This window comes from Emydura macquarii, unplaced genomic scaffold, assembly GCF_026122565.2.
Source record: "Emydura macquarii macquarii isolate MOO-44397 ecotype Brisbane River unplaced genomic scaffold, CSIRO-AGI_Emac_v2 contig_2897, whole genome shotgun sequence".
In the NCBI taxonomy this organism is placed as follows: domain Eukaryota; kingdom Metazoa; phylum Chordata; order Testudines; family Chelidae; genus Emydura; species Emydura macquarii.
Genome location: NW_027133034.1, coordinates 25640842 through 25663321, shown reverse-complemented (window position 1 = coordinate 25663321; position 22480 = coordinate 25640842). Strand labels below are relative to the sequence as shown.

Genomic DNA, 22480 nt, shown 5'->3' with positions numbered 1-22480 from the left:
CATAACATTGTTGTCTTCATACTACTTTATAGGTAGGAAAAATAATTTACTTTTGGATTTGGTTCTGTGGAAAAATGTGCTGAATTATTTCAAGCTAAAGGAAATTTCTTTAAAATATAGTTATACATGGTTGCCCCCAATCCATCTCTGATTTTTTTGTCTAAATAACTATTACAGGTACTCCTAGGTTAATCATAGGGGGAGCTGGTAGCGACACCTATATTTCATTGCCCTGAATACACTCCACTATAAAAGATTCTTGTGACCATTTTTGGGAGCAGTTCTAACCTCTACTTTGTACACAGAAGTTGTTTGAAATTTGGCAGGGGGAAGTCTTTGGGCTAAAGAACTGCCTTGTCTTTATTCCATGACATTCCATTCAGGTTTAGCTGAAGTTTAAACTATTAAAATAATCATTTCCTTTTTGCCAGTTGCTTTGTTGGCAATATTTTGGCAGCATGCTAAATTAATAAATCAATGTTCACATTTTTCTCTAAGGCACTTGGTCTCTAAAGCAGCAGCAGATGATATTGCACTGGGAATCCTGGGGAGCACAGAGGCTGGTTGCTGCTGGAGCAAATGTAGCTGGGGGAGGGAGAGAGCTGGGCTGAGTTACCCTGACCACCTTCTGGATACAGCGCATTTAACTAGCTGACCATCTTCCCTCCCCTCTAGGGGTGTCACAAGAGATTGGAGCTTGCCATCTCTTGTAGGTGGAAGGAGCTGGGCTGGGCTCCCCGTAACCAATTCCAGACCCAGCAAATGGCTTCAGCAGCTCTTACTCCTCTCAAATGGGATAACATCCTTCTCCTGCTGCCAACTGATGTAGTTAATCCTATAGCTCAAGCTGTGCTGCATTATTGCTAAATATTTAGGGTTCAAATCCTGCTGATGATGGGGGCTTGTTACAGTTGCACATAATAGAATTTTTGTACCATTTCTTAGTTTTTCGTATATAATATCCTTTATTAAAAGAATATTTTTAGATTGCAAGGTCAAACACTAAAAAGTAAGGAAATAACAGAATTTATTTTGCTCTTGAAGCCTTGGTTATGTCCCATTGAGTGAATGTATTATGATACATTCTTTAGTTACATGATCACCTGTTTTGCCAGGTAACCCCCACCTTATTCACTGCATAGAATGGAGGGTGTTCAAAGACTAAATCAGGGCTGTGTATTGAAAAATACATTTTGTAACATTACTGTCTCACTTGCTGTAGAAGTTAGAAGGTGTGTAGAGAAGAAGGCAAAGGATTTCAAAAAAGGGTCCTGTGGCAAGGCAGTTGAATATTACACTGGAGGACTCAGTTCTGTTCCTGTCTCTTCGCTTGGTGTAGTTGATCAGGACACTTAAACCAAAATTTTGGCAGATGACCACTAATGGTGAGACTACTGGGGGCCTAATTTTCTGACTGCTCAGAATGGCAGTGAAAGTAAATGAGAGCCGTGGATGCTCAGCCCTTCTGATAGTAATGCAGTGTGGTCTGCAGGAGTGAGCACAAGGTTAGGAGTTAGAAGGTCCTGAGTTCTAATACTGACTGCTACTCATTTAATGTGTGGCCCAAACAAGTCTGTCTGTTTTCCCAATTTTACAGATGGTGATGATGATACCCTTATCTCACAGGGGAGATAAATTCATTAATATTTGTGAGTCACTAGAATATTGCAGAGCTGAGCTCCCTAGGAAAGATCATGAAGAAATGAATAATTCAATATTCAGTGTAGCATTTGGAGGGTGTGCAGTAGATAAGACAGGGGTCTCCCATTGAATGATAAGAGTAAAAGGAAATAGTGAACATCTGCCTCATTATCTGAGCACCATGTATCCTAGCACTAAGTAAGACAGGGGTACTGTGGGAAGAATCATATGAGATCACATAATTGAAGACTGGGTAAAATTTTTTAAAGTTGCCAAATAGGTTAACAGTCGAAGCTCAGTTTTCAAATGTGACTTAGGCACTTTGAAAATCATTGGGAGTGAGGTTACTAGATCACTTAGGTACTTCTGAAAATGTTATCCTATAATCATAATGCGTACACACAAGGGAGCAGAAAAAAGGTTGTATAGGTAACTTGAATACTGGTCTTTCCTGATTTACAGGATTTAATGAGACGCTGTCAATGTGAAGTAGTAAAACTTGAAAAAATGGCATGGACAAAGTATTAGAAAATACATTAGGGAGCAATCATGCACTGGTGAAGAGATGGATCAGATGACCAACAGGACTCTTCCAACAAATTCTGTGATTATATGAAGATTAATAAAACCCTAATTTTAACCCAACAAAAATAACCATTAAAAAAGTTCTAGTGAGGGCGTACATGTGTGACCAGTAAGTACAGTAACCTGTTTCTCTTAAAGTTACATTACCATGGTTGCTGACTGTATGAGCCTGGGAGTCAGTGGAGAAAGGTACGTGGAACGTCCAAGCAGAATGGAGGCCAGTGCTGAAGGGAGGAATTGGGAGCGATAAAGCAGGCTGCACTTGATAGAGTTATATGGGATTGAATTTCATGGTTTTTAATAGTGTGTGTGTTTTTTCTTAAACTAATGACAGAATTTTTGTAAGGATATTTACCCTTAAGTCACTGATATGTAATATCAACCTTAATGTCAATCAACTTTCAGTTTTTGTCTCTGAATGAAATATATATATCAAGAATTTGTCAAAGGGTTAAAACATCTCAGAGAGGCTTCTTTAGCGAGGCAAAACTGAAATTCAAGATAAAACACAAAAACAATCAATCAGTCAATGACTACATTAACAGCTCTCTTGGGTAGGGGAATCCCACCACCCTTACTGTTGTTCAGGCATGCATTTAAATCTAGGCTGCTAATCTAGAAGATGCCAGTTTCTTTTTATAAAGCATTGCAGTCATGCTTTCAAAGGTGGTGGCTCTCCTTTCTCTGTAGATTCTAGTGGAAGTCTCAAGACAAGCACATTGGTCTGAAGACAACTTAAGGAAAAAAACAAGGATCTACTATATAAACATCTGGGGCTTTTAGAAGAATTGATGTCATCAGCTAATAATAAATTCATATGGATTATAGTAAGGTTATGAACATAAAATCAGCATTCAGAGGCAGAGAGAAAAGTGCCCCTTAATATCAATATAGTATAAATCTCTTGTTAATGGAGTCTACAGCAGAAGGAGAGAATCAGCTGAGAATTAAATATTTCAGGAATTCCTAAAAGTTTTGAAAGCAGGAGTTTTGTCTGCAATTTTTTTCTGATGTGTTTATAGGATATTTGATCATCTTCAGCCTTTTATTGTTATTTATTCAGTGCCATTAGCATGCTTAGTCTTACAGAAACATAAAGGAGTATACAGTCTCTGTCCCAAGGAGCTCACAATCTTTGTGTGTGGTCTGTTCTTTGTTGTTTGATTAATTTTTCTTTTTTTTAAAAAACGTTTCACTTCCTTGGGGAGCAAGGAGATGCCCACACGCTAAAAAGAATCAAACATAAGGACAGACTTTAAGAAAGAAAAGAAGAAGGAAACTATAGAATTATAGACATTAAAGACAGAAAATAACTTTTTTTTAGACAGAATTACACTTACATTTTCTGCTAGAATCATAAAGTATTTCCACATTTTCTACAAACCTTGCAAGTTTAAGACTTTTTAGCCAGCTTGTCACACTTTTTCCTTCTGGGACGTTATGTTAAGCTGTCCTAGTGAGCAATCATCAGTAGCACATTAGATGCTAAAAGGTACTACAGCACTAGGAGCACGATGTGGAACTAACCAGCTCTCGTTAAAGACACTCAGCACCTCCACAAGTTAATATAAAATGATGAGTTGTTCAGCACTTTGTAGATCTAGACCTATGGTAGGTGTTAAAAAGAATCACAGTACTTTGTGTAACCTGGTATTTTATTCATTATGTGATACCTACAGAATAAGAAGGATCTATTTGACAGAGATGTAGAAGTAAAAGTACTAAAGCCAGATAATTGTAATGAAAAGTACAAAGGATCAGATGGCAATAATATCCCTGTTCATGATGTATTTGTTTTGTGGAATTACACTTTTACACCTGTTATTAAAATAGCATGTACGCATAAATTAGAATTTGTGGTTGCCTTATGTTTGTATAGATTTACTATGTAGGTAAGCCTGGATTCTGTTCCTTTACCAGTTTCATATTTAACTCCATTTACTTTAATAGAGGTACCCCTTATTTACACCCTGTAAATCAGATGAGAATCAGGCCTAGTGAACAGAATAGAATTTCAAAGAGACTTTTAAAATATATAATTCAGCTTCCTCTACTTGTCACTAATCCATCCCTCCTCCATTTTATTGGTTCACAGAAACAGACTTTCAAGTTTGGTAAACCGAAGAAGATATATGCTATATATTAAAATCAATTAATAGTACATCTCTTTGAAAAGTTTTTTATTTTACATGCTGAACTTAATTTGTTTGTACCATGACAGAAGGAATGTGCAGTATCTGTATTTGTGAAATATATTGTGATAATAGGAAAATGTTATAAATAATTTCCCCTAAGAAGACGTGAAATCAGTAGAGGAGAGACTTTCTTTAACTTGTTGCTTCAAGTAGCTAATATTGGAACAAGGTTACAAAGTATAAATTCCCTTCAGCCAAAATCTATTTTGCTTTATTGAAGAAGTGCTCTTCCCTGCCACAATTGCAAATGGCTACCCGAAACTATTCATTACAGTGTCAGAGCTGCAATTCTTGTCTTTGACTTTCATACCACAATCATATTAATACTTTAGTCTGTTACTGAAAACGTTCCATAATTTTGTAATGCTTTCCTTAGCTATTAGTCTCAATGCAGTGCTTACACTTCATAGAGGAGAACTGCAGTTCTATGTAAATGGAACTGGACCACTCTGCATTTTGCCTGGGCTCTGTGCATTTCTGCCACTCTTAGGAAGGCAGCAGACCCCACTCAGTTTTTAAGTACACTCTCTGCCAAGACTGCACTCTGTTTCTCCTCCTCCTCCCCTCCATCTCTCACATATGGTATATCCCCATCCACTGCATGCGGCTTCTCCCTCATTCCTGTAAATGGGTGGAGAGACCATGAGTGTGGAAAGGAGGGTGAAGCAGAGGAGGGTCTCTGCAAGGGAGAGATGCAGCAAAAAGGAAGAATCTGGGGGCCAATGACGAGGGCACACTATGAGGGCATTAAATGGAGGAATAGATGCTCTGGTGGATAAGGGGACGGAAGGAAGAAAAGTGGAAGGGCTTTAGGGGCAGGAGAGAGAGAGAACAGAGATGGGGAGGAGTGGCTGGAGTTGGTGGGAAGGTTGGAACTGTTGAAAGAGGTACAGCTGGTGGCCAGAGAAGGGTTGGGATGTGAGGCATTCAGAGAATATGGTTCTGAGAGTGGAATAAGAATCTTTAGAATAGAATTGAGTGCCAGGGCAAGCTGAAGTAGTAGGATGGTTGCACTTCTGGGAGGGTGAAGCTGTTGTTGACTCATTTGGCAATTGAAGGAAGTATTGTGGGCTTGTGTGGATGGTGTTTTTTAAATGTTCAAATATTAAGAGCTTATAAAAATCCAAATATAGATACACTATTGGACTGGAATCATATTTAGTTTTCAATATATTTGAGGAAGAAAAAGGAAAATATCTGGGAGATAAAATAACATTTTATAAACATTTAAAAAGTTAAAATCTGTATTAATCATTTACTAGAAAACCACACCTGGCCACTGAGCTTTACTAACCCAGTGGCATTTTACACAATTGTATTCTGCCAGTGCTAGGTACTGCCCGGTTTCATGTGAAACTGCATCCTTACCTTCAGCATTGGTATAACTAACTGCATTATGATCATTGCAGAATATAACTGTACTAGTACTGACACTTGAATTCTTCCTCATTTGTAGATCATTTAGCTTCAAAATTATGCTTTTTAAAAAAAAAAATTTTAAATCATGCTGTGAAATGTCCCCTTCCTGCTTTCAGTACTCTTTTTCAGAGAGTGAGGTGTATTTTATACTCTCTTGCATTTTGATTGAATCTTTGGAAAAATGTGCCCAGAAATGGGAGCTTGCCTTTTCCTAAACATATTGGAGTAGTAGTATTGCACTGAAGCAGAGACCTGAAACAGACCTTTTATTTTTAGCTGATCTCAAGGGCAAGATGAGTTTATCAGGACAAACCATGTATACAAAAGGAAGGAGCTCTGATTTAGTAGGTGAAAGTACCTTTTTAAAATAAATTTGTTGGAGGTAGTAATCATTCTTAGTTCGTATACAGACAGTTTCATCTGTAGATTACAAAGTGCTTTACAAAGGAAGAGAAGTATATCTATACCTGCTTTACAGTGAGAGAAACTGATGCACATGGGAGTGAAATGACTTGCTTAAGGTCATACAGAAAGTCAGTGACAGACCCAGGAATACAGCTAAACCCCATCCACTAGACCATTGTGCAAAATAACTTAATTCTGGTAAATTAAAGCTAGAATAGTGACACACTCTGTTATAAGCAAATACTGTAGTATTTTAATGTGCATGTGAATATTTGGTTGGTTGTTGCCTTTTGATAAAGGTGAGGGGTGTGAGAAGCAATAAGTGGCAAAAAGTTCATTCCTTTTCTGATTTTCCACCTAACACTGTTAATATTTTTTGACATTCATACTGGTGTTGGAATAGGTGACATAATAGGAGGTACATATTTACTAATTTTGTTTTCTGGTATTGTATGGTATTCCTCCTGCTAATGTAAGTCTGAAACTTCACCATTCACTCACAGCCAGAAATTTACCCTGATTTCTTGCATTTTTGTTAATACTGGCTTAAATTATGCATTTCTATACTGAACTTTTGTTCTTAGCCTTTAATGTTTTATTTTTAAGTATGTCATAACTTGTAGGCCTTTTGAAGGGCAGGCTGAGTGATTACGAAAAAGGAGAGGATGTGGGTATAAAAAGAAGGCGAATAAACCTAAAAAGTTGAATCCACACACTGTAATGAAAAATGATCTGAATGAAAGGCATATGGCAATACTTATTCTGACACAAAAGGCACACACAACAGACTGGTGGGTGGGCAACTGGCTTTTGGATTCTGATATTATCTATGGTGTACATTTAAACTGAGCTTTAAAAACAGTATAAATGAAACCATATTCAGATTTGCATCTGTCCAACCATATATTATTTTACAATGAAGTTACAATGAAAGCTGATTTAAGTGGGCCCAAACAGGATACATTTCAGAAATGAATTATCCTAGATCTAAAGGTTGATATAATCAAAACATGATTTTGCTATAATACAGATGAATGGGTAAACATGTCCCTATAGAAATTTTACGAAGTATAATACTCCTGCCTTTTAGTGTCTCTCATTAAACCCCAAATATCTGTTTCATAATCTGGAGATGTCTCACTTATTATTGTAAATTACTTCAAAATAGAGAATCAGGATATCTAGGGTATGAAAGTATTTGTTAAATAAATTCCAACTAACTGCAGGAAGCTACCTATATTTTTATTTTTATATCCTCAGTTTTAGTTGTTTATACATTTGCCAAGGACCCAAAATGGAACTCTTACATTTAACAAGCTCATGATACTTTCTTTTATCAATATAATCAGGTTTTTATATGCCTTTTGGCCTGTTCATTGCCAGAAAAAAGCTGCTAATTTTTTTTTAACTAATAACATCTATATTGTAAATGGCGTAATTCATCTCCAGTGTTTAACCACACTACATTGGGCTATTTTATTAAATCGAGGTAATGATGTCCACAGCCTTGGTAAAGTTATAAACATCTCATGCTGTCCTCTGAGATTACTTTAAAGAAAGACATTCATACTAGTGCAAATGATCAACAGAAACAGATAGAGAATCTCAGTATAGTTAGCCAATCATTTTGGTTTCCTCTTGCTGTTGTAGGTTTTTGATCTTTTTTTTCCATCCTACTTTTATCCTCACAGCCCAGCTGCTTTATTTATAATCCAATGTGAAGTGGCCATCCTGTGCTTGTGACGTCAGTGTTTTGATCATGGAAATGGGGGTAATGTCAAAAATGTAGTTTGATTTTTCTGTGGGATTATGATGGAGAAGCAAATGGTCCAGAGTTGGTGTATATGATGGACTATCCTACAGGAGTCTGCAACTGTCCTATATTATTTTTAGAGCTGACACAATGCTGCCTTGTGAAACTTCTTCTTCACTCTATCCTGGAGGACAAACTTTAAAACCTGATAATCATAAAATGAGGGAGCAAATGCTTGTTTTAATGAATACTTCTGAAATTTGCCTAAATGGTTAAGGAAAACATGACTATTGGATTAAGTTTTAAGGTGTGATGGATTTGAAAGTTTTCTGTCTGTGAAAGTCCTTTTTCATTATCGAAAGACAATAAAAAGCAATGAGACAAGAATACTATTTATATACACAATAAACATACCCAAAGATAACTGTACTTTTCTCTAAGACAATAAGCAGTCCATTGAGCAGAATAAATTACAAGCCACATTGACTCAAAGGAAAACAGTTGTCTCTTGTTTACCCCTTCACTGTTGGCTCTCTTCTTTTCAGCTGCAATTACAGAATGTGTTAAAATCAACTGAAATGCAATGCCAGAGAACACACATAGAGACTTTCTTTCCTTAATCAAATGCTGCAATTTAGGGACAAAGATTACATTTCAAATATTTTATCATGTTACTGTTTCCCAATTGATATTTAGTTTTACTGGCTGTGGGCACAAACAGCACACCACCTGTTTTTCCTTGAGACAGTAGCATAAAAGGTTAAAGAACATATTCACCTAGAACTATGATTCTGATGAGCTCTCATATTCCCATAGTAATTGTAGTAACTCCATGCTGTTTTACTGGATTAGTGAATTTAGGACATTGTCTGATTTCTCTCTACCTCCCGTGGTAAACCTTCTGTTTGTTTTGTGAATGTGGTAGTCAAAGGTGAACAATAAAACATGCCATCTCTTGTTTAAAGAAACTTCACAGGCAGGGAGGCTGCCTAACTGTGGCAGATTTATTTTTTTTACTTCATTAAGCAACACAGAGGGACAGGTCATGACTATTATTTATTTATTCAGTCCAACCCCCCATGTTCTCTAAAACGTTTAAATCCATAAACCAATATGTACAATAAAACAAAGAACTTGAGTGAAGGAAGAGACAGCCTCAGGGCTCCAATGGGACTGAAGAATAACTCCAGGAAAATCAAATCAAAAGAATTGAATTTTAGGGTGAGTCAAGTTAAGAAAGAAAAAGATTAAAGTGGCCCTGTTGCAATGGACTCTTTTAATATTGTTACAATAAAATAAAATGAATTTTTCCACCATGCTTTATCTTAGACAACAAGAACACACTATGTGATAGCTATCTCCACTTTCTGTATGGGCAACGGCTAGTTCTTAGTAACGCTTTGTGCTGCCTAGTGCAGCATCCTCCAAAGAGCAGTGCTGAAGTGCCAGTCAAACATTCTTTAAGAACATGCTGACCTATTTGCTGCTTTCATGGTTTAAGACTAAGGGAATGCTTGTTTGACCTCCCCTCCGCCTCCCAACACCAAAATGACTTTTATAAATTGTTTTCTTTCAGTTATGAACTCCATGATTTCCCTGGCATTTCTCTGTTTACATGAATGTTTGGTAACCATAACATTTTTTCTTCTCTCTCCCCTACCCCCAAAACAAGCAAGCAAACAAACAACCCACCATACCACACCACACCAACCAACACAAAACAAAACAAACCAGTGGGATTATATTTCTAAGCAATCTCTTAATTTATAACACCATGATTGGAACATAGGACTTATGTTTTTAAGTTCTAAGGTCAGGAAATTCAGTGATACTTTAAAAAAAAAAAAAAAAACCTTATGGAAACCGAAAGCAGCAAGTCTGGTGTAAGTCAAAATGGCTTGATTCAGAGACCATTGAATTCGGTGAAAATATTCCTATTGATTTAAGTGGCTTCAGGGCCATGCCAAGAGGATGGGGGAAAGCTAGGTCTCCAGCCTCCCCCTAATAGATAGGAGTCTTAAGTTTACAGGCTGGCATGTAGAGCCTTATCTGGGATAATGATTGAAGATAGTGGTCTGTGGCACCTGGTTGTAAATTGAATGATACTGAGGTTGATTAGTATTTCTAAAATTTCTGGTGATCAGAATTTCTTTGAACTTCTTGAAATTACTACATTGCTAGATGAAACTTTGCTGTTCCAATGGCTGCTGCCATATGGGTGCCCTGCAGTGCTCACATAAGCATCCAAGACCAGCACACAAAAAAGTGTCTGCTGTGTAATTTATCAAATCTTCAGTATTTTCTGAAAATTAAGTGTTCTGTTTATTATATTGTTAGAGGGAAAATATGCTCTTTTAAAAAATAAAAGGAGAATATTTCCTTGCATTTCCTCACTTAGGTCTTTTTAGTAAAATTGATTCAGGGCCCTAGGCTCATGTTTTTTTGTTAAACCTGCACCCACTACACAGCAAAAGTAAAGATTGAATAAATCCTAGATTTACATACTGCATACCTGCCTTAAACATGCTGGCAGAAGTGGTGGGTGGTCAGAACAAAAATTAATTTTATAAACTTGAGTTTAAAAAAGAAATCCTTTCTGAAATGTCTCTGTAACCTCCTGATGTGCTGAAAATACCACAGAAAAGCTTTATTCTGGTATGGAATTTGCTGAAATATACTCTTATGACTTTGAGGCTAAACAATTTGTATTATTATGTCCTTGAGGTTAAGCAAAACATGATGATGACATAGTAAATCTGATTCTATTGAGAAACTAATTATGAATTCCATTCTTATGGATTTTCAGTTTTTCTCTTGTGTTCTGCATTTTTTATCTGAACTAGTTATTTGTTTAGGTTTTAATAATTGCTTGTTGAATGGCATTTGGTTTGTGAGACTCAATTATGAACTCTTTATAAAATGAGCTTTATTTTGCAAGTTTAATGCTTTGTCTTCTGAGATTGTTTTCTCCCTCTGGATGTATAAAACTTATCTGGAATTCTCAAATCACTTCAGATACTTCTTCCCACACAAACCCCAAATAATCTGGCTTTGTGCAGGCAGCTAAGCAGGGACAGTAATGAAATTCACCCGAGATCTATGGGAAGGCACCTTCACTAACTGGAAGCCAGTAGGAATTCCCCTTCATGGTATGCAAAGGATGTGGAGTTCCTCTCTATATGATCATTGTTTTCATGGACCTCCTACATCAGACTGATGTGGACCATAATCAGTTAAGAGAATCTTATGCTGACTTCTAAACCAAGGTGAATTTTGACCATTAAGAAGTAGGATCATATTCTTTAGGACTGCTAAAAGAACAAGAAACTTGGATTGTAACTCTAGAAAGAAAGGTTGAAGGGATGCATGCAAAACGGAAGTTATCCAGATGATGAAAAATTGATTGTGCCCTCATCTTTGGGACAACATTTGCTGCATATGGAGCATTTAGCTATGCTGTTACATCTGTCAGGGCTAACAAGTCTATCAGATGAAACCAGAGGCAGAAGATGTGGTAAGGAATTATTCAGTGCAAGAGTGGTCAATAGGTGAACCGTTAGCCAAATCCGGGCCACCACATGCTTTTGAACAGATCCCGACATCTTTTTGTTCACTTATTATTATCATTATTTTCTCTGGAGTCAGGACCTTGACTATAGCTTGACCAAAAAATGTGGACCTTGACAAAACAATAATTGACTACCCCTGGTTCAGGGTATAAAACATGAGAAGGCTCTTCATCTGGGTGTGTTCCATCAAGATTCTTACATTAAAATGTCACTATGAGTCTGAATGCAGTTTGACTCACTGATAGAATAATTACCCCAAACTGCTAAATTGTTGATTCTGTGAAGTATGTCACTATTATAGTAATTCCTTCAAAAGAAATAAACGTTTTTTGTTTTTTTTATTAGTCTCCTACTAGATCAGATTAATTTTCTGAATAATCATTTATCCCTACTTTCACATCTGCAAGGGGAGCCAATTTAAGCAAATGATTTTGTGTGTGTGTTTGGTGAACCAGATTGACTGTGCCCGCTCTGATAAGAGTCCATTCCAAATTCCTAATAGTCTAGAGATACCAAACTGAAAATGTTAAACTTTTAAAAATAGGACTGGTTTCTAAATCAGAGGTTGTCTTTAATTATCACTGGGGTTTTAAGGTGTTTTTTTTCTAGGAAGTATGTAAAATACCTTATTAACAATGTGGCAGCAGTCAACGGATCTGCTAGCATTGTAGAACATCATTCATTACTGAACACCCACTTAAGGTCATAAGCCACTACAATCCCCCTACCATTTTCCGTCATCATAAATGTCAAATGTCTCCATTGTGCACCCTTAAGAAATTTCTTAGCTGTAATTAAATGAACCTAAAGAAGCAATGAATTTCAAGATAAAGAGGCCAAATTTACATATGGCTTCTTCACAGTTGCTGATTTTATTACAGGCAATAACACTTACTTGAGGATCTTTTGGAAGAAAAAAATAATGTGAAACTAAATTTAAGAACCCAGCAAATAGACTGTCTTTACATACAGCTATGAATTAAGATGAAAAGACTCTGCTTTAAATTCATTATGCTGAGCAGAATAAATCCTTTGGTGGTCTTGCTAAATTTAAGTAAGTTTTACATGGCAAAAGTTAAGAATATTAAATTTTAGCACATAAATATATAAATACTATTAATTGCAAAATGAAGGTGACCTTTACTTTGCTTTGGGCCTAAGAGATGCTTTGTAATGCATTGCCTTATGGGGAAATTCTTCAACCTCATGTCCTGTTTGAGATTCACAGGAGAACCAAGTCTGCATTGCTTCCTGCACCTCCAAAGAAAAGACAAGTGAGAAAACCAGCTGAGCACACCTCAGAGAATTTGAAAAGGGGCCAACCAGCTGCAAAGTAAAGACAGTAGTCCATTAAGACCTTGATCCAGCAAAGCAGTCAAATGCTTAGTGTTGCCAACTCTCGCAATTTTATTGCGAGTTTCACAATATTTTGTGGTTTTTTTGTTTTTTTTTCTGGAAGCCCCTCAGCTTTCCCAGAAAAAGGTGCCTCGCCCATATGGTGGTGGAGAAATGCTTGAGAACACATGAGAGCCCTATAAAGGCTCAGAAACCAGAATGCAAATAAAAAGAACCTAAATTTTTTTTTAAAAGCCAGTGTGGGCACTACAGCTGATGTCATAATCTATTGCAGGTCTGATTCATGATTTTTAAATGTTTGGAGTTGGCAATACTGTACTTATTTAACTTAATGTATTTAACTTATTTAACGTAATAAACTTCAAACAGCTTGTGCTTATATTTAAGCATATACTTAAGTGATTTGCTGGAATGGGCCCCAGGTGGCCCTCAGTAACACGCAGTAGAAAATGATAGGACTTGCTTTGGCTATTAAACCAAAATGGGAGAATCTGCTTGGTTGTCTCAGATATGTGCCTAATTGAGGTCCAGATTGGTAAACACTGAAGAGGTCACTGAGAAACAGTGCTATGCCAGAGAGTAATAAAATGCTTTTGCAGGAAGATACAGAATCTAATGGGTTTGAACCATGATATCTGGTCCAGAATTCTGTTCAACTTATCTAAAGATGGTAAAGCTCAGATCTGGTGTTCACATCTGATACAATGAGAATACTGTACTATACTCCAGTGCCTACAGAGACAGGTTTTTTATATATATATATATATATATATATATATATATATAAAATGAGAATATTTGTGAAGTTTTCAGGTCTATGATATTTGAAAAATGGGGAAGACACTTATTAAAATATAATTTGGGCAGTATTGACACCCTGAAACTTTTTTCATACAGACCTGGCATGGAATTACTTAATTGTTTATTTACTTTCATTTTCAGTTTCAAATAAAATAGTTTACAGTATAGATGTTCCATTCATAAATATATGTTGCATTAGGATAGTGCTATCGTTTAAAAAGAAACACATTTTTAAAATGGACAAAACAAACTTTCAATGTAAAATAAATAATAATGAAAAAAACCCAACCCCCCCAGAAGTATTAACATTTAAAAAAGCAGAAACAGAGGTATTAAAAAATCACACTCCCACAAGAATATAGATAGCTAACCATTCTAACTGAACAAATGTATTAGCTATCCTTGCCCCTTTCTTTCCTAGTGTTTGTTGCACTCTGATTTTGTCTTTGAGACCTCAGTCTTGCAAAGACTTGGCATAAGTTTAACATCAACAGGATTACATGGGCTTGAAGATAAGTCTTTGCAGGAAGTTTAGGAAGACTGCTGCATTTACACTATCGACTTCAGTTAGGCCCTGCTGCAGAGGCCCCAGTCCATTTGCACATTGTATATAGCAGAAGTGGGATCTTGGTTTGCAAGCTGTTTTGGGCAGGGGCTATCTCTACCTGTGTGTTTGTACAATACCAAGTTCAAAGGGGCCCAGTCTTCATTTGAGGCCTTGGAGCTACTGTGATACAAATGATAATACTGTACTACACTCTATATTGTACTCTATTTTACCTTCATCTCTCAAAATAGCAACTTGAAGGATAAAATGTTGAATTTTAAAATGTTCCTGTTTTAAAATCTGTTCAACCTGGCTTTTTATCACAGTGCAAGCCTTCAGTGTGTGAAAAAATTACCTACTGTAGAAAAAGGAAAATCCTTTCAGAAAAGAAAACCCCCTTTCAGACAGGTTTATCAACACACTTTAGCTTCTTATCTCTGTGCCTGCCTTTTACAAGTGTGTGCAGCTCTGGCTTACTTTAATTCTTTACTTTACTTTAACAATTTCCCTAAAAGGCTTTAAGCATTGGTTGCCATGTGAAAAATTATTCTTCTACACTGTACTCAGTAAAAACACAGCTCTAGGTTCATCTAACATTTTGTCAAACTTACTTCAGCAATGATATCCTTCCTCTCCAGCCCAACTCTGGCAAACAAAATCTTTCAGTAAAAAGAAAATCAATGCTGTCATCTAAAGGTTTCTGATCTTTTTCTAATTTTAAAATGTTGATGTTTTAGAAATAATGTTACTTAAAATAGCCATTGATTTCTTTTTTTTATAAATTCTGAGTTGCTGTTACACAACCCCTCATGATGCCACTTTGTATATCAAATATACCCAACAATCAGCAGATTATTTTGTAGGAATAGTGATTTGTGAATTAGTTAAAACATTACAAGGATGACTGAGATTATTCCCTCTAACTTTTAAAGGGAAACTGCAGAAATGTTTAAGCAAAGAATAAATTTTACTTCCAGTGGTAGGTGAAAAAGCGTGAGATCACTGTCATAGACATTGAACGTGTAAATTTTATATGGAGAGCTGTATACCCGTAGAATCTCAAAACGATGCCTCTCAATGTAATTGCAGCGTTACAGTTGGCTATTATGTAAAGAATATCTCTAAATCAGTACAATCCATGCATATAGTTGCAACTGTACCTATTCCTAAAATATGAGATATAAAACCATTTTTCAAGAAGATGTCTTTAGAACCCTTCCCTTACAAGCAATGTAGCAGTTCTTTGCTATGAAATCATCTTGCATTTATATAGTGCCTTTCATCCTGAAGGATTCCAAAGGAATATACAGTAAGGTTTTTTCTCTCGCTCATATTCATTTAATGTGTCTTTATTTATGCTGTACACACACTTCATCCACTCCTGAAATGCATATTAATTGTAACCTGGTACAACATTTTATTCAAGAAGAGTGAAATTCACCTCACTAAAGCCCTTTTACCTAAGACACAAATGGTGCAGAGGGCAAGGTGTGATTTACCAGCATTTGAGTCAATTTAATTAAGAGTGAATAACAAGGGAATTTAAGTACACCGACTGTAATTACCCAAGTCAGAATTTGGACAGAATACTTGTGAAAAATACCATTGGGTCTTCCATAAACACAAATGGCTAGGACCTCTGTGTTTCTCTTCTCACTGGAAAGTTGACAACTCCAGCAGCACGTCTTCCAAATACAAAGCTTGGTGATTAGTTCATTAGTTCAGTACAGAGTTGAAGGGGAAAATGTCACTTACTGAATTACTGTCTACTTCTAACTATGTTAATAGACCAATAAATGGAACACAATAAAATACATTTAGATTCTATGATTAAATGAACTTGATAGTTGAGAGAGAAGGTGGCACAGCATGCTATTCATTCATCAGTTGATAAATCCAGATTAGTCCTATCTGCTTGAGTGATAAAAAGGAACTGAGGTGGGGAGTGATGCTCCCTGTTCTAGCTGCATATTGTGTGTGTGAAGAGCTCGTGCCGCTAAAGGTGACTTTTACCCGAGTGCTCTGGGTTTACAAGATGATGAGTTTCCTACATTCTGTAGGGTTACACGACAAGAAATAACCATTCGATATGTCATCACAGTGTCTGATGGTAGTGGCTGCACCCGTAGGACATCAATGCTGGTTTCTCTTAAATATTGCAAATTTGCCATATTTGCTAGCAGTGAATGAGAAAACGTGTTTTGGTAAAACTGGGGGGGGAATTCAAAGCCTTTTAAAATGACATACTGTGTGTGTTGCATTATATTAATTTCCTTTAGCAGATACCATGTGTGAGTCAAATGCACTATTCTATTTATATGCACATCGAAATATATTTGGAAGTGTGCACACTAGAAGTAACTACAGTTGAATTTTTCAGTGATTGGACATGAAATTAACATGTAGTAAGAGCCCATTCTTACACAGGATTAATCATCACAGCAATTACAAGAAATAGAACTTAACTTTACTACCATATAGTATATAAGCTGTGAAAAAGAGGACCTTCCATATTTTGCTCTACCACTGGTCCAAAATTCCATAAACAAGACCAATAAGTAGGTCTCACTGTCAAGAGGCCTTGCTCTGCACAATTTTATAGGGTAATAAAATTAGATTATATTTCTTCTAATTGCTGTGGTGACTATTCCCTTGCTAGAGTACTTTCAGGTTTTTGCTGGCAAATAATCAGCAAAACTGAGAGAGCTGAGGATTTGAGATGCCCCTCCTTCTCTCTCTTTTTCAAGACTTGTTATTTAAGTGTTGGATTTTTTAAAATCACATTTAGACATTAAGATATAGCACTTTAATGTATTTAATTCAGTATGAGACTAATTCCATGCCAATGATTGTTTCAGTGCTTAAATGCTGAAATAACAGCACAGGGAATCCCTTGAGTGTTTTCAGCATTATAAAAATAACAAAAACCCAGGATAGTTCAATGAGAAAAGAAAAACATGAAAGCATACATTTAAAATTGATCAAAACTGCTATATTCTACATGTACAATTTAGCTAAGTTTACATTTCAGTGGGAACCTTAGTTTTTTAGATTACTGACTTGCTGTAATTTAAAATTTCAACCTTATTTGTGTCTTGGAGTTTTTGTTTAATATGCAGTATTAAATAAAGTGTTAGTCATCTGCAGTTCTTTTCTGTGATTATTGAGTCTGTTTATAAGTAATACAAGTAAAATGGTGGTTTTGTGTGGAATTTATATTAAATATATAATGTTAAAAATGCTGGCTTAGTTGATTTAGTTTGTTTCAGAATTGCAGCAGGAAACAGCTGTCAGTTTATTACCAGTTGTCCTGGGGATTATAAAGTAGGGACAGGTGAAAAGAGTGAGAATTTGAAGAGTGGTTAATTATAAGGAACAGTGTCATATATATTAAGCCTTCATATGATCTCTTCACAAGGAGATGAATTGTACAAAGAATCTGAGAAAGTTACTGTTAGAGACCTTGGGTCAAATTTTCCTACTGGTGATGCTAGCTAATGTCAGTAGGGTTCCACCTTTCTAAATGCTGGTGACAGGATCCCCGAGACCTCTCCCCCTGCCCTGCCTCTCCCCCGCCTGCCTGCAGGTAGGAAGCGGTCCTTGCTGAGCAGGGCTAGCGCAGGTTAGTGACCTGGCACCTCTTCCCACTCTGCGGTAACCAGATTTTGTGGTTCAAGTGCCATTTAGGGTTGCCAGTTCCTGAAAACCAGACACCTGGCAATTCTAAATGGCACCTGGACACAGAAGCCAAAAAACAGACTGTGTAAAACCTGGGCAGGTGGTAACTCTACCCTATTCTCTTCTCTTCCCTCTGCCCCATCCCCTTTCCTCTCCACACTGTCCTTTGCCCAATCTCCCCCCCCCAACTCCCTCTCCCTACCCCATTTCCCCCATTCCCTTCTCTTTCTCCTGCTCTATCCCGTGCCCCTTTTTGCCCCACTGTCTCTTTCCCCCATCCTACTCCCTTGCCCTGCCCCGCCACGGGCACTCACCATTCAAACTACTCCCATGGCTGCTGCAGATTGATGACCTGCCACCTCCCCCTGTCCGTGGTAACTGGACACTGTCAGGTTCCCTTTTCAGCCGGACTGTCTGGTTGACAGCTGGACACCTGGCAGTCCTAAATGTCAGTGTTGTAAGTTCTGATTGAGGACGCTGCAGTGGGCAGTTCTTCAGGGTGGGAAAGCTACAGGGAAAGTGATCACAACTTCTTTTGTACCTTAAGAGGAAGGGAAAAAGGCAGCGGAACATAGCATCTGCTTAGCAGCTGGGACTGTGCTTCCCCACATGGGTAGAGAGATATGCATTAGCTCTGCTTGAGCTAGTCTGCTAAAAATAGCAGTGTGGCCCCAGTGATATGGGCCAGCTATCCAAGTATGTACCCAAAGAATTGGGTGGGATTGTACCTGGGTGGCTAGCTTGAGCTGTTGCTTGTGCTACTGCAGCCACACTGCTATTTTTAGCATGCTAGCTTGAGCAGAGCTAGAACGTGTCTATTTTCCTGTACTAGAAAGCACCCGTCCAGCTGTGCACACATACCCATAGAGGGAAGGGCACTGAAAAAGTGTGCGTTGCTGGCTGCAAATGGGATGTGAACAAGATGTGGTCTTGTTCAGTGCATCCCAACAGCAGCTCTTGCCATCAGCGTCCTGGCCATCAAGTCAAGCTGCTTGACCTCACTGGATCCCCAAAGGAAAGTGGCTCTGGAAACTCTTTCTTCAGGATGAATTCCTCCTGTGTCTCGAGGAGTTTTGGTTGGCTCTTAAAGGCGTCTGTGAATCTGGCTCCAGAACTTCTCTGTTTTAAAAATGTGCTTTTTTATGATTTGCTCGTGTGAGGAAAAAGTCTAGATCTACTTTTTAAAGATTTAAGCAAATGACTGAAAACTTGCAATTTGATTTTTATGCATATTTGATTTTTACATGAATTTAGAGGGTCAATTAGAATTAAGTTAGGTTCAGTCAGGTGTTGTGTGCTGTGGGAGAAAAAGAAAAAAAATGGTTTTGTTAAATTTGTCAGAAGAACATACCTTTTTTTTTTTTTCTTGAAATGAGAACAAAACTCAAAAGCACTTAAAACCAAAACTGATGATAGCTGTGGGACTCCAGCATATCCTGACAGAATAGAGTTAGTTCAGAACTGAAGTGTGTTTTCCTTAGAAAAAAGACACATGCTCCAGTCTGCTGAGCAGTCTCTTTAGTTGTGCCTTGCTGCTTTATTTAGCATGGTTATGAGTCATAGATCCTATGTGTCTTTCTTGCTAGCCTTCATCACTGTAGTAGGTGAGTGCCTCCCAGCTATATAAAGGTAGGAAAAACAATCTTTCTACCTTCCTACCTTGTTGGAGATCTAGTTACATGTTTGTGATACTTAGAGGGAAAGCTAAGTTGAAGGACTGGCGCTTTTTAGGGTCAGACCCACAGAGAGTTTTGAATAGTAGAGTAGAGATTTTGAATAGTGCTCTGAATGCATTAAAAAGCCAGTGCAGGCAGTGGAGTGCAGGAATGATGAGCTCAGTGTGATCTGGGCTGGCTGAGCAGGTGGGCTGCAGCAATTTGTGTGAATTGGACTTTTTTCAAGATATATGGATTCATTCCTGGATGTGATGAATTACAGTAATCTAGCATGGAGGTCATGTATGCATAAATAACCACATTCAGCTCTTCATCTGAAAAGATGGGGTGAAAATGTCAGATTAACTGTAGATGGAAGTGTGTGTCTTCTGCTCCCATGGCTATATTAGGTATCCAGTGGTATTAAAGAGAAAGTGTGAGGTAATACAGAGAAAACCTATTCATTAGTGATAATTCTGTACTGTGTGGAAGAATACCTTTCCTGCTTTTGATTGTTCCACAGCTGTTAAATGTATGTTGTGCTGTTACGCTAACAGTGTCCAGTAATCTATTATTTTTTCAGTGAATACTTCTACTGAAGTCAATAGGGATTTTGCCTGGGTCTGAAGTATGGGACATCTGGTCCCAACTAGACATTGCTTATGGTGGTATTGAAGTGAGTAAAAGGAGAAGAAATAGAATATGTGGTGGAGTTTCCTTCGCCAGTGCAAGCTCACCTCATATATTCTGCTTTTCCTTTCTGGAGTGAAAAGGTATCTTCATTCTGCTTGCCTTTTGGTATTTTTCTTTTTCTTAGAGGCATGTTAATATCTCATGGATTGCTTTTGAAAACCATTCAGTATAGAAACAATTCTTCAGATATACTTTATATTTTCTTTATTTCTCCTCTCCTGTTCTTGATATTGAAAACCAACATCCTGTTTTCATGGATGTCCCTAAGGGTTCATTTATCCCTGATGTGTTTTCTTCACTAAATGTAATTGCTATTTTTGTGACCTCATAATTGGTTGCTGTGGAAATGACTTTGATGTAACAAAGAAAACATTCTTTCTTTAGATGAATATCTAGGAGCAGAAACAGATAAATTCCTGATAAACAAATATTTTATTAAAAAAACTTAAAATTATAAATGTTACAACAACATACATGTATATAACATTTCTCAATAACATATCTGATGGTGACTTTATACCTGTATAATATCAGATGAATATAAAACCATATGGGGCTGGGGTTAAGTTTGTAGGCAGTTTCCCCAATGAAAAACTGGGGTAGAAAAAATGAAGAAAATATATGTTATAAAAGCAAAGCTCTCTTCAAGCAGAGTGTTTGTCCTGGTGTCAGTAGGTTTTTCAAGAGCTGACCATTATAGCACTGTGCTGTGAATCTTCTCCATTCACCAGGATCAGACTATGATACCTCAGTGCAGTAGTCAGTGAGTACAAAATTCAATCCAAAGAGAGATGAAATAAAAGAAAACTTCTAAGCCTCTCATGGGATGGTGGGCTCAGCACACAATAGGGAAGGCATTATGATGATGCCAAACACTTTTCTGGGGCATTCAAGCTCTATTTAACTTCCACTACTAACCCTGCTTTCATGAAAATACTCCGAAGTGCAGAAGGAAGTGAGACAACCTGACCATATCTTAAGACAAGTTAACTTTAGCCATTTGAATTGAATTTTAATAGATTAATTTGGAAATCTACTCAACCTGAAATTTCATTTAATAGGAACATGCAGAATTGTAATATGAATTAGATTGGAAATATTTATTTCAATAAACTTTTACAGACAATGCGCCTTAATAGGCTTTCAAACTGGCACATTCAAGCCTTTGTACATTAGACCTCTATTCAGTGATGAGCACTGTGGTGTCGGAAACCAGAGCTAGAGGACAAAATGAGATTCCAGTTCCCATAGCAAGAGTGTCATCATGTTTATACTGTCTTTTGTACAAGGATGGAGAGCAGGAAGGAGCCTTCCTTCTCATTTGGAAGCACTGAAAATTGATAAGTAGTGCAGTTTTTCTAGCAACCATGCACCTTGATTTTGAGCTGGAAAAGAAAAGATGAGAAGTTTAGTAGTAGCATTAGGCATAGGTGCCTTAGGAGGTCACCTAGTCTACAATGCTGCAGAGAGTGCCAGAATAATCCTCCAAAGATTGTATTTGACTTTTTTCCTTGTTCTGATATGCTTGAAGCAAATTTTGACTTCGCTGTGTCTGGACAGCAAAAGACACAGGCATAGATTTTCACAGGGATTTAGGCTTGCTGTGCTCAGTGCTGCAAACAGCTAAGCCTCATTTTCAAAAGGGATTTAGCCACTTAGGAACCAAAATCCCATAGACGGTCAATGGGCTTTAGGCTCCTAAGTGGCTAAATCCCTTTTGAAAATGAGGCTTAGGCTCCTAAAACATTTATTGTAGCAATGCTGGGCACAGCGATGCCTAATTACCTTTAAAAATCCGGGCCACTGTGCTCACTCCTTACCAGCTTGTAGCCACCGTTCACTTTCAGTAGAGAACAGAAATTGTGTATATTTGCTTTCTGAGAGAGTGCAGCAGCAACCGATCCTATCCTCCTTCCCTCTTCTTCTTTCCCCTGTCTCAGAAGACCTTAGAAAGAGACACTTCAGGCTAATCACAGATCAGGCAATGAATGAAAGTAGAAGACTCATGGATAAATGGAGAGTGTGAGTGAGAGAGGGGAAGGGGATTTGCAAGTGGGAAAGATCAGGAACAAAGAGGTAGAAACTGGAACAGGTTCTAGAGGGCGTAACCACATGAGATAATCTTAAGAGGCATTAGGCTAAAAAATGGACTGGAAAGTTTGAGCTCCCAAGAGTACATCTCT

The 22480-nt window shown here is 37.4% G+C and overlaps 1 protein-coding gene across 4 annotated transcripts in view; it reads left to right on the top strand.

Annotated features, from left to right (window-relative positions):
* COMMD10 (COMM domain containing 10) overlaps nt 1-22480 on the top strand; it is a 155805-nt gene that overhangs the window by 65148 nt on the left and 68177 nt on the right. Inside the window, exon 6 of one of the 4 annotated variants that reach the window (XM_067568720.1) lies at nt 7937-8505. The exons of the other annotated variants lie outside the window; for them this stretch is intronic. Within the exon in view, the coding sequence (XP_067424821.1) occupies nt 7937-7966 (30 nt within the window). The 3' untranslated portion in view covers nt 7967-8505. Of the gene's footprint in view, nt 1-7936; nt 8506-22480 lie in introns of those variants that run through there. 4 annotated transcript variants of the gene reach the window in all.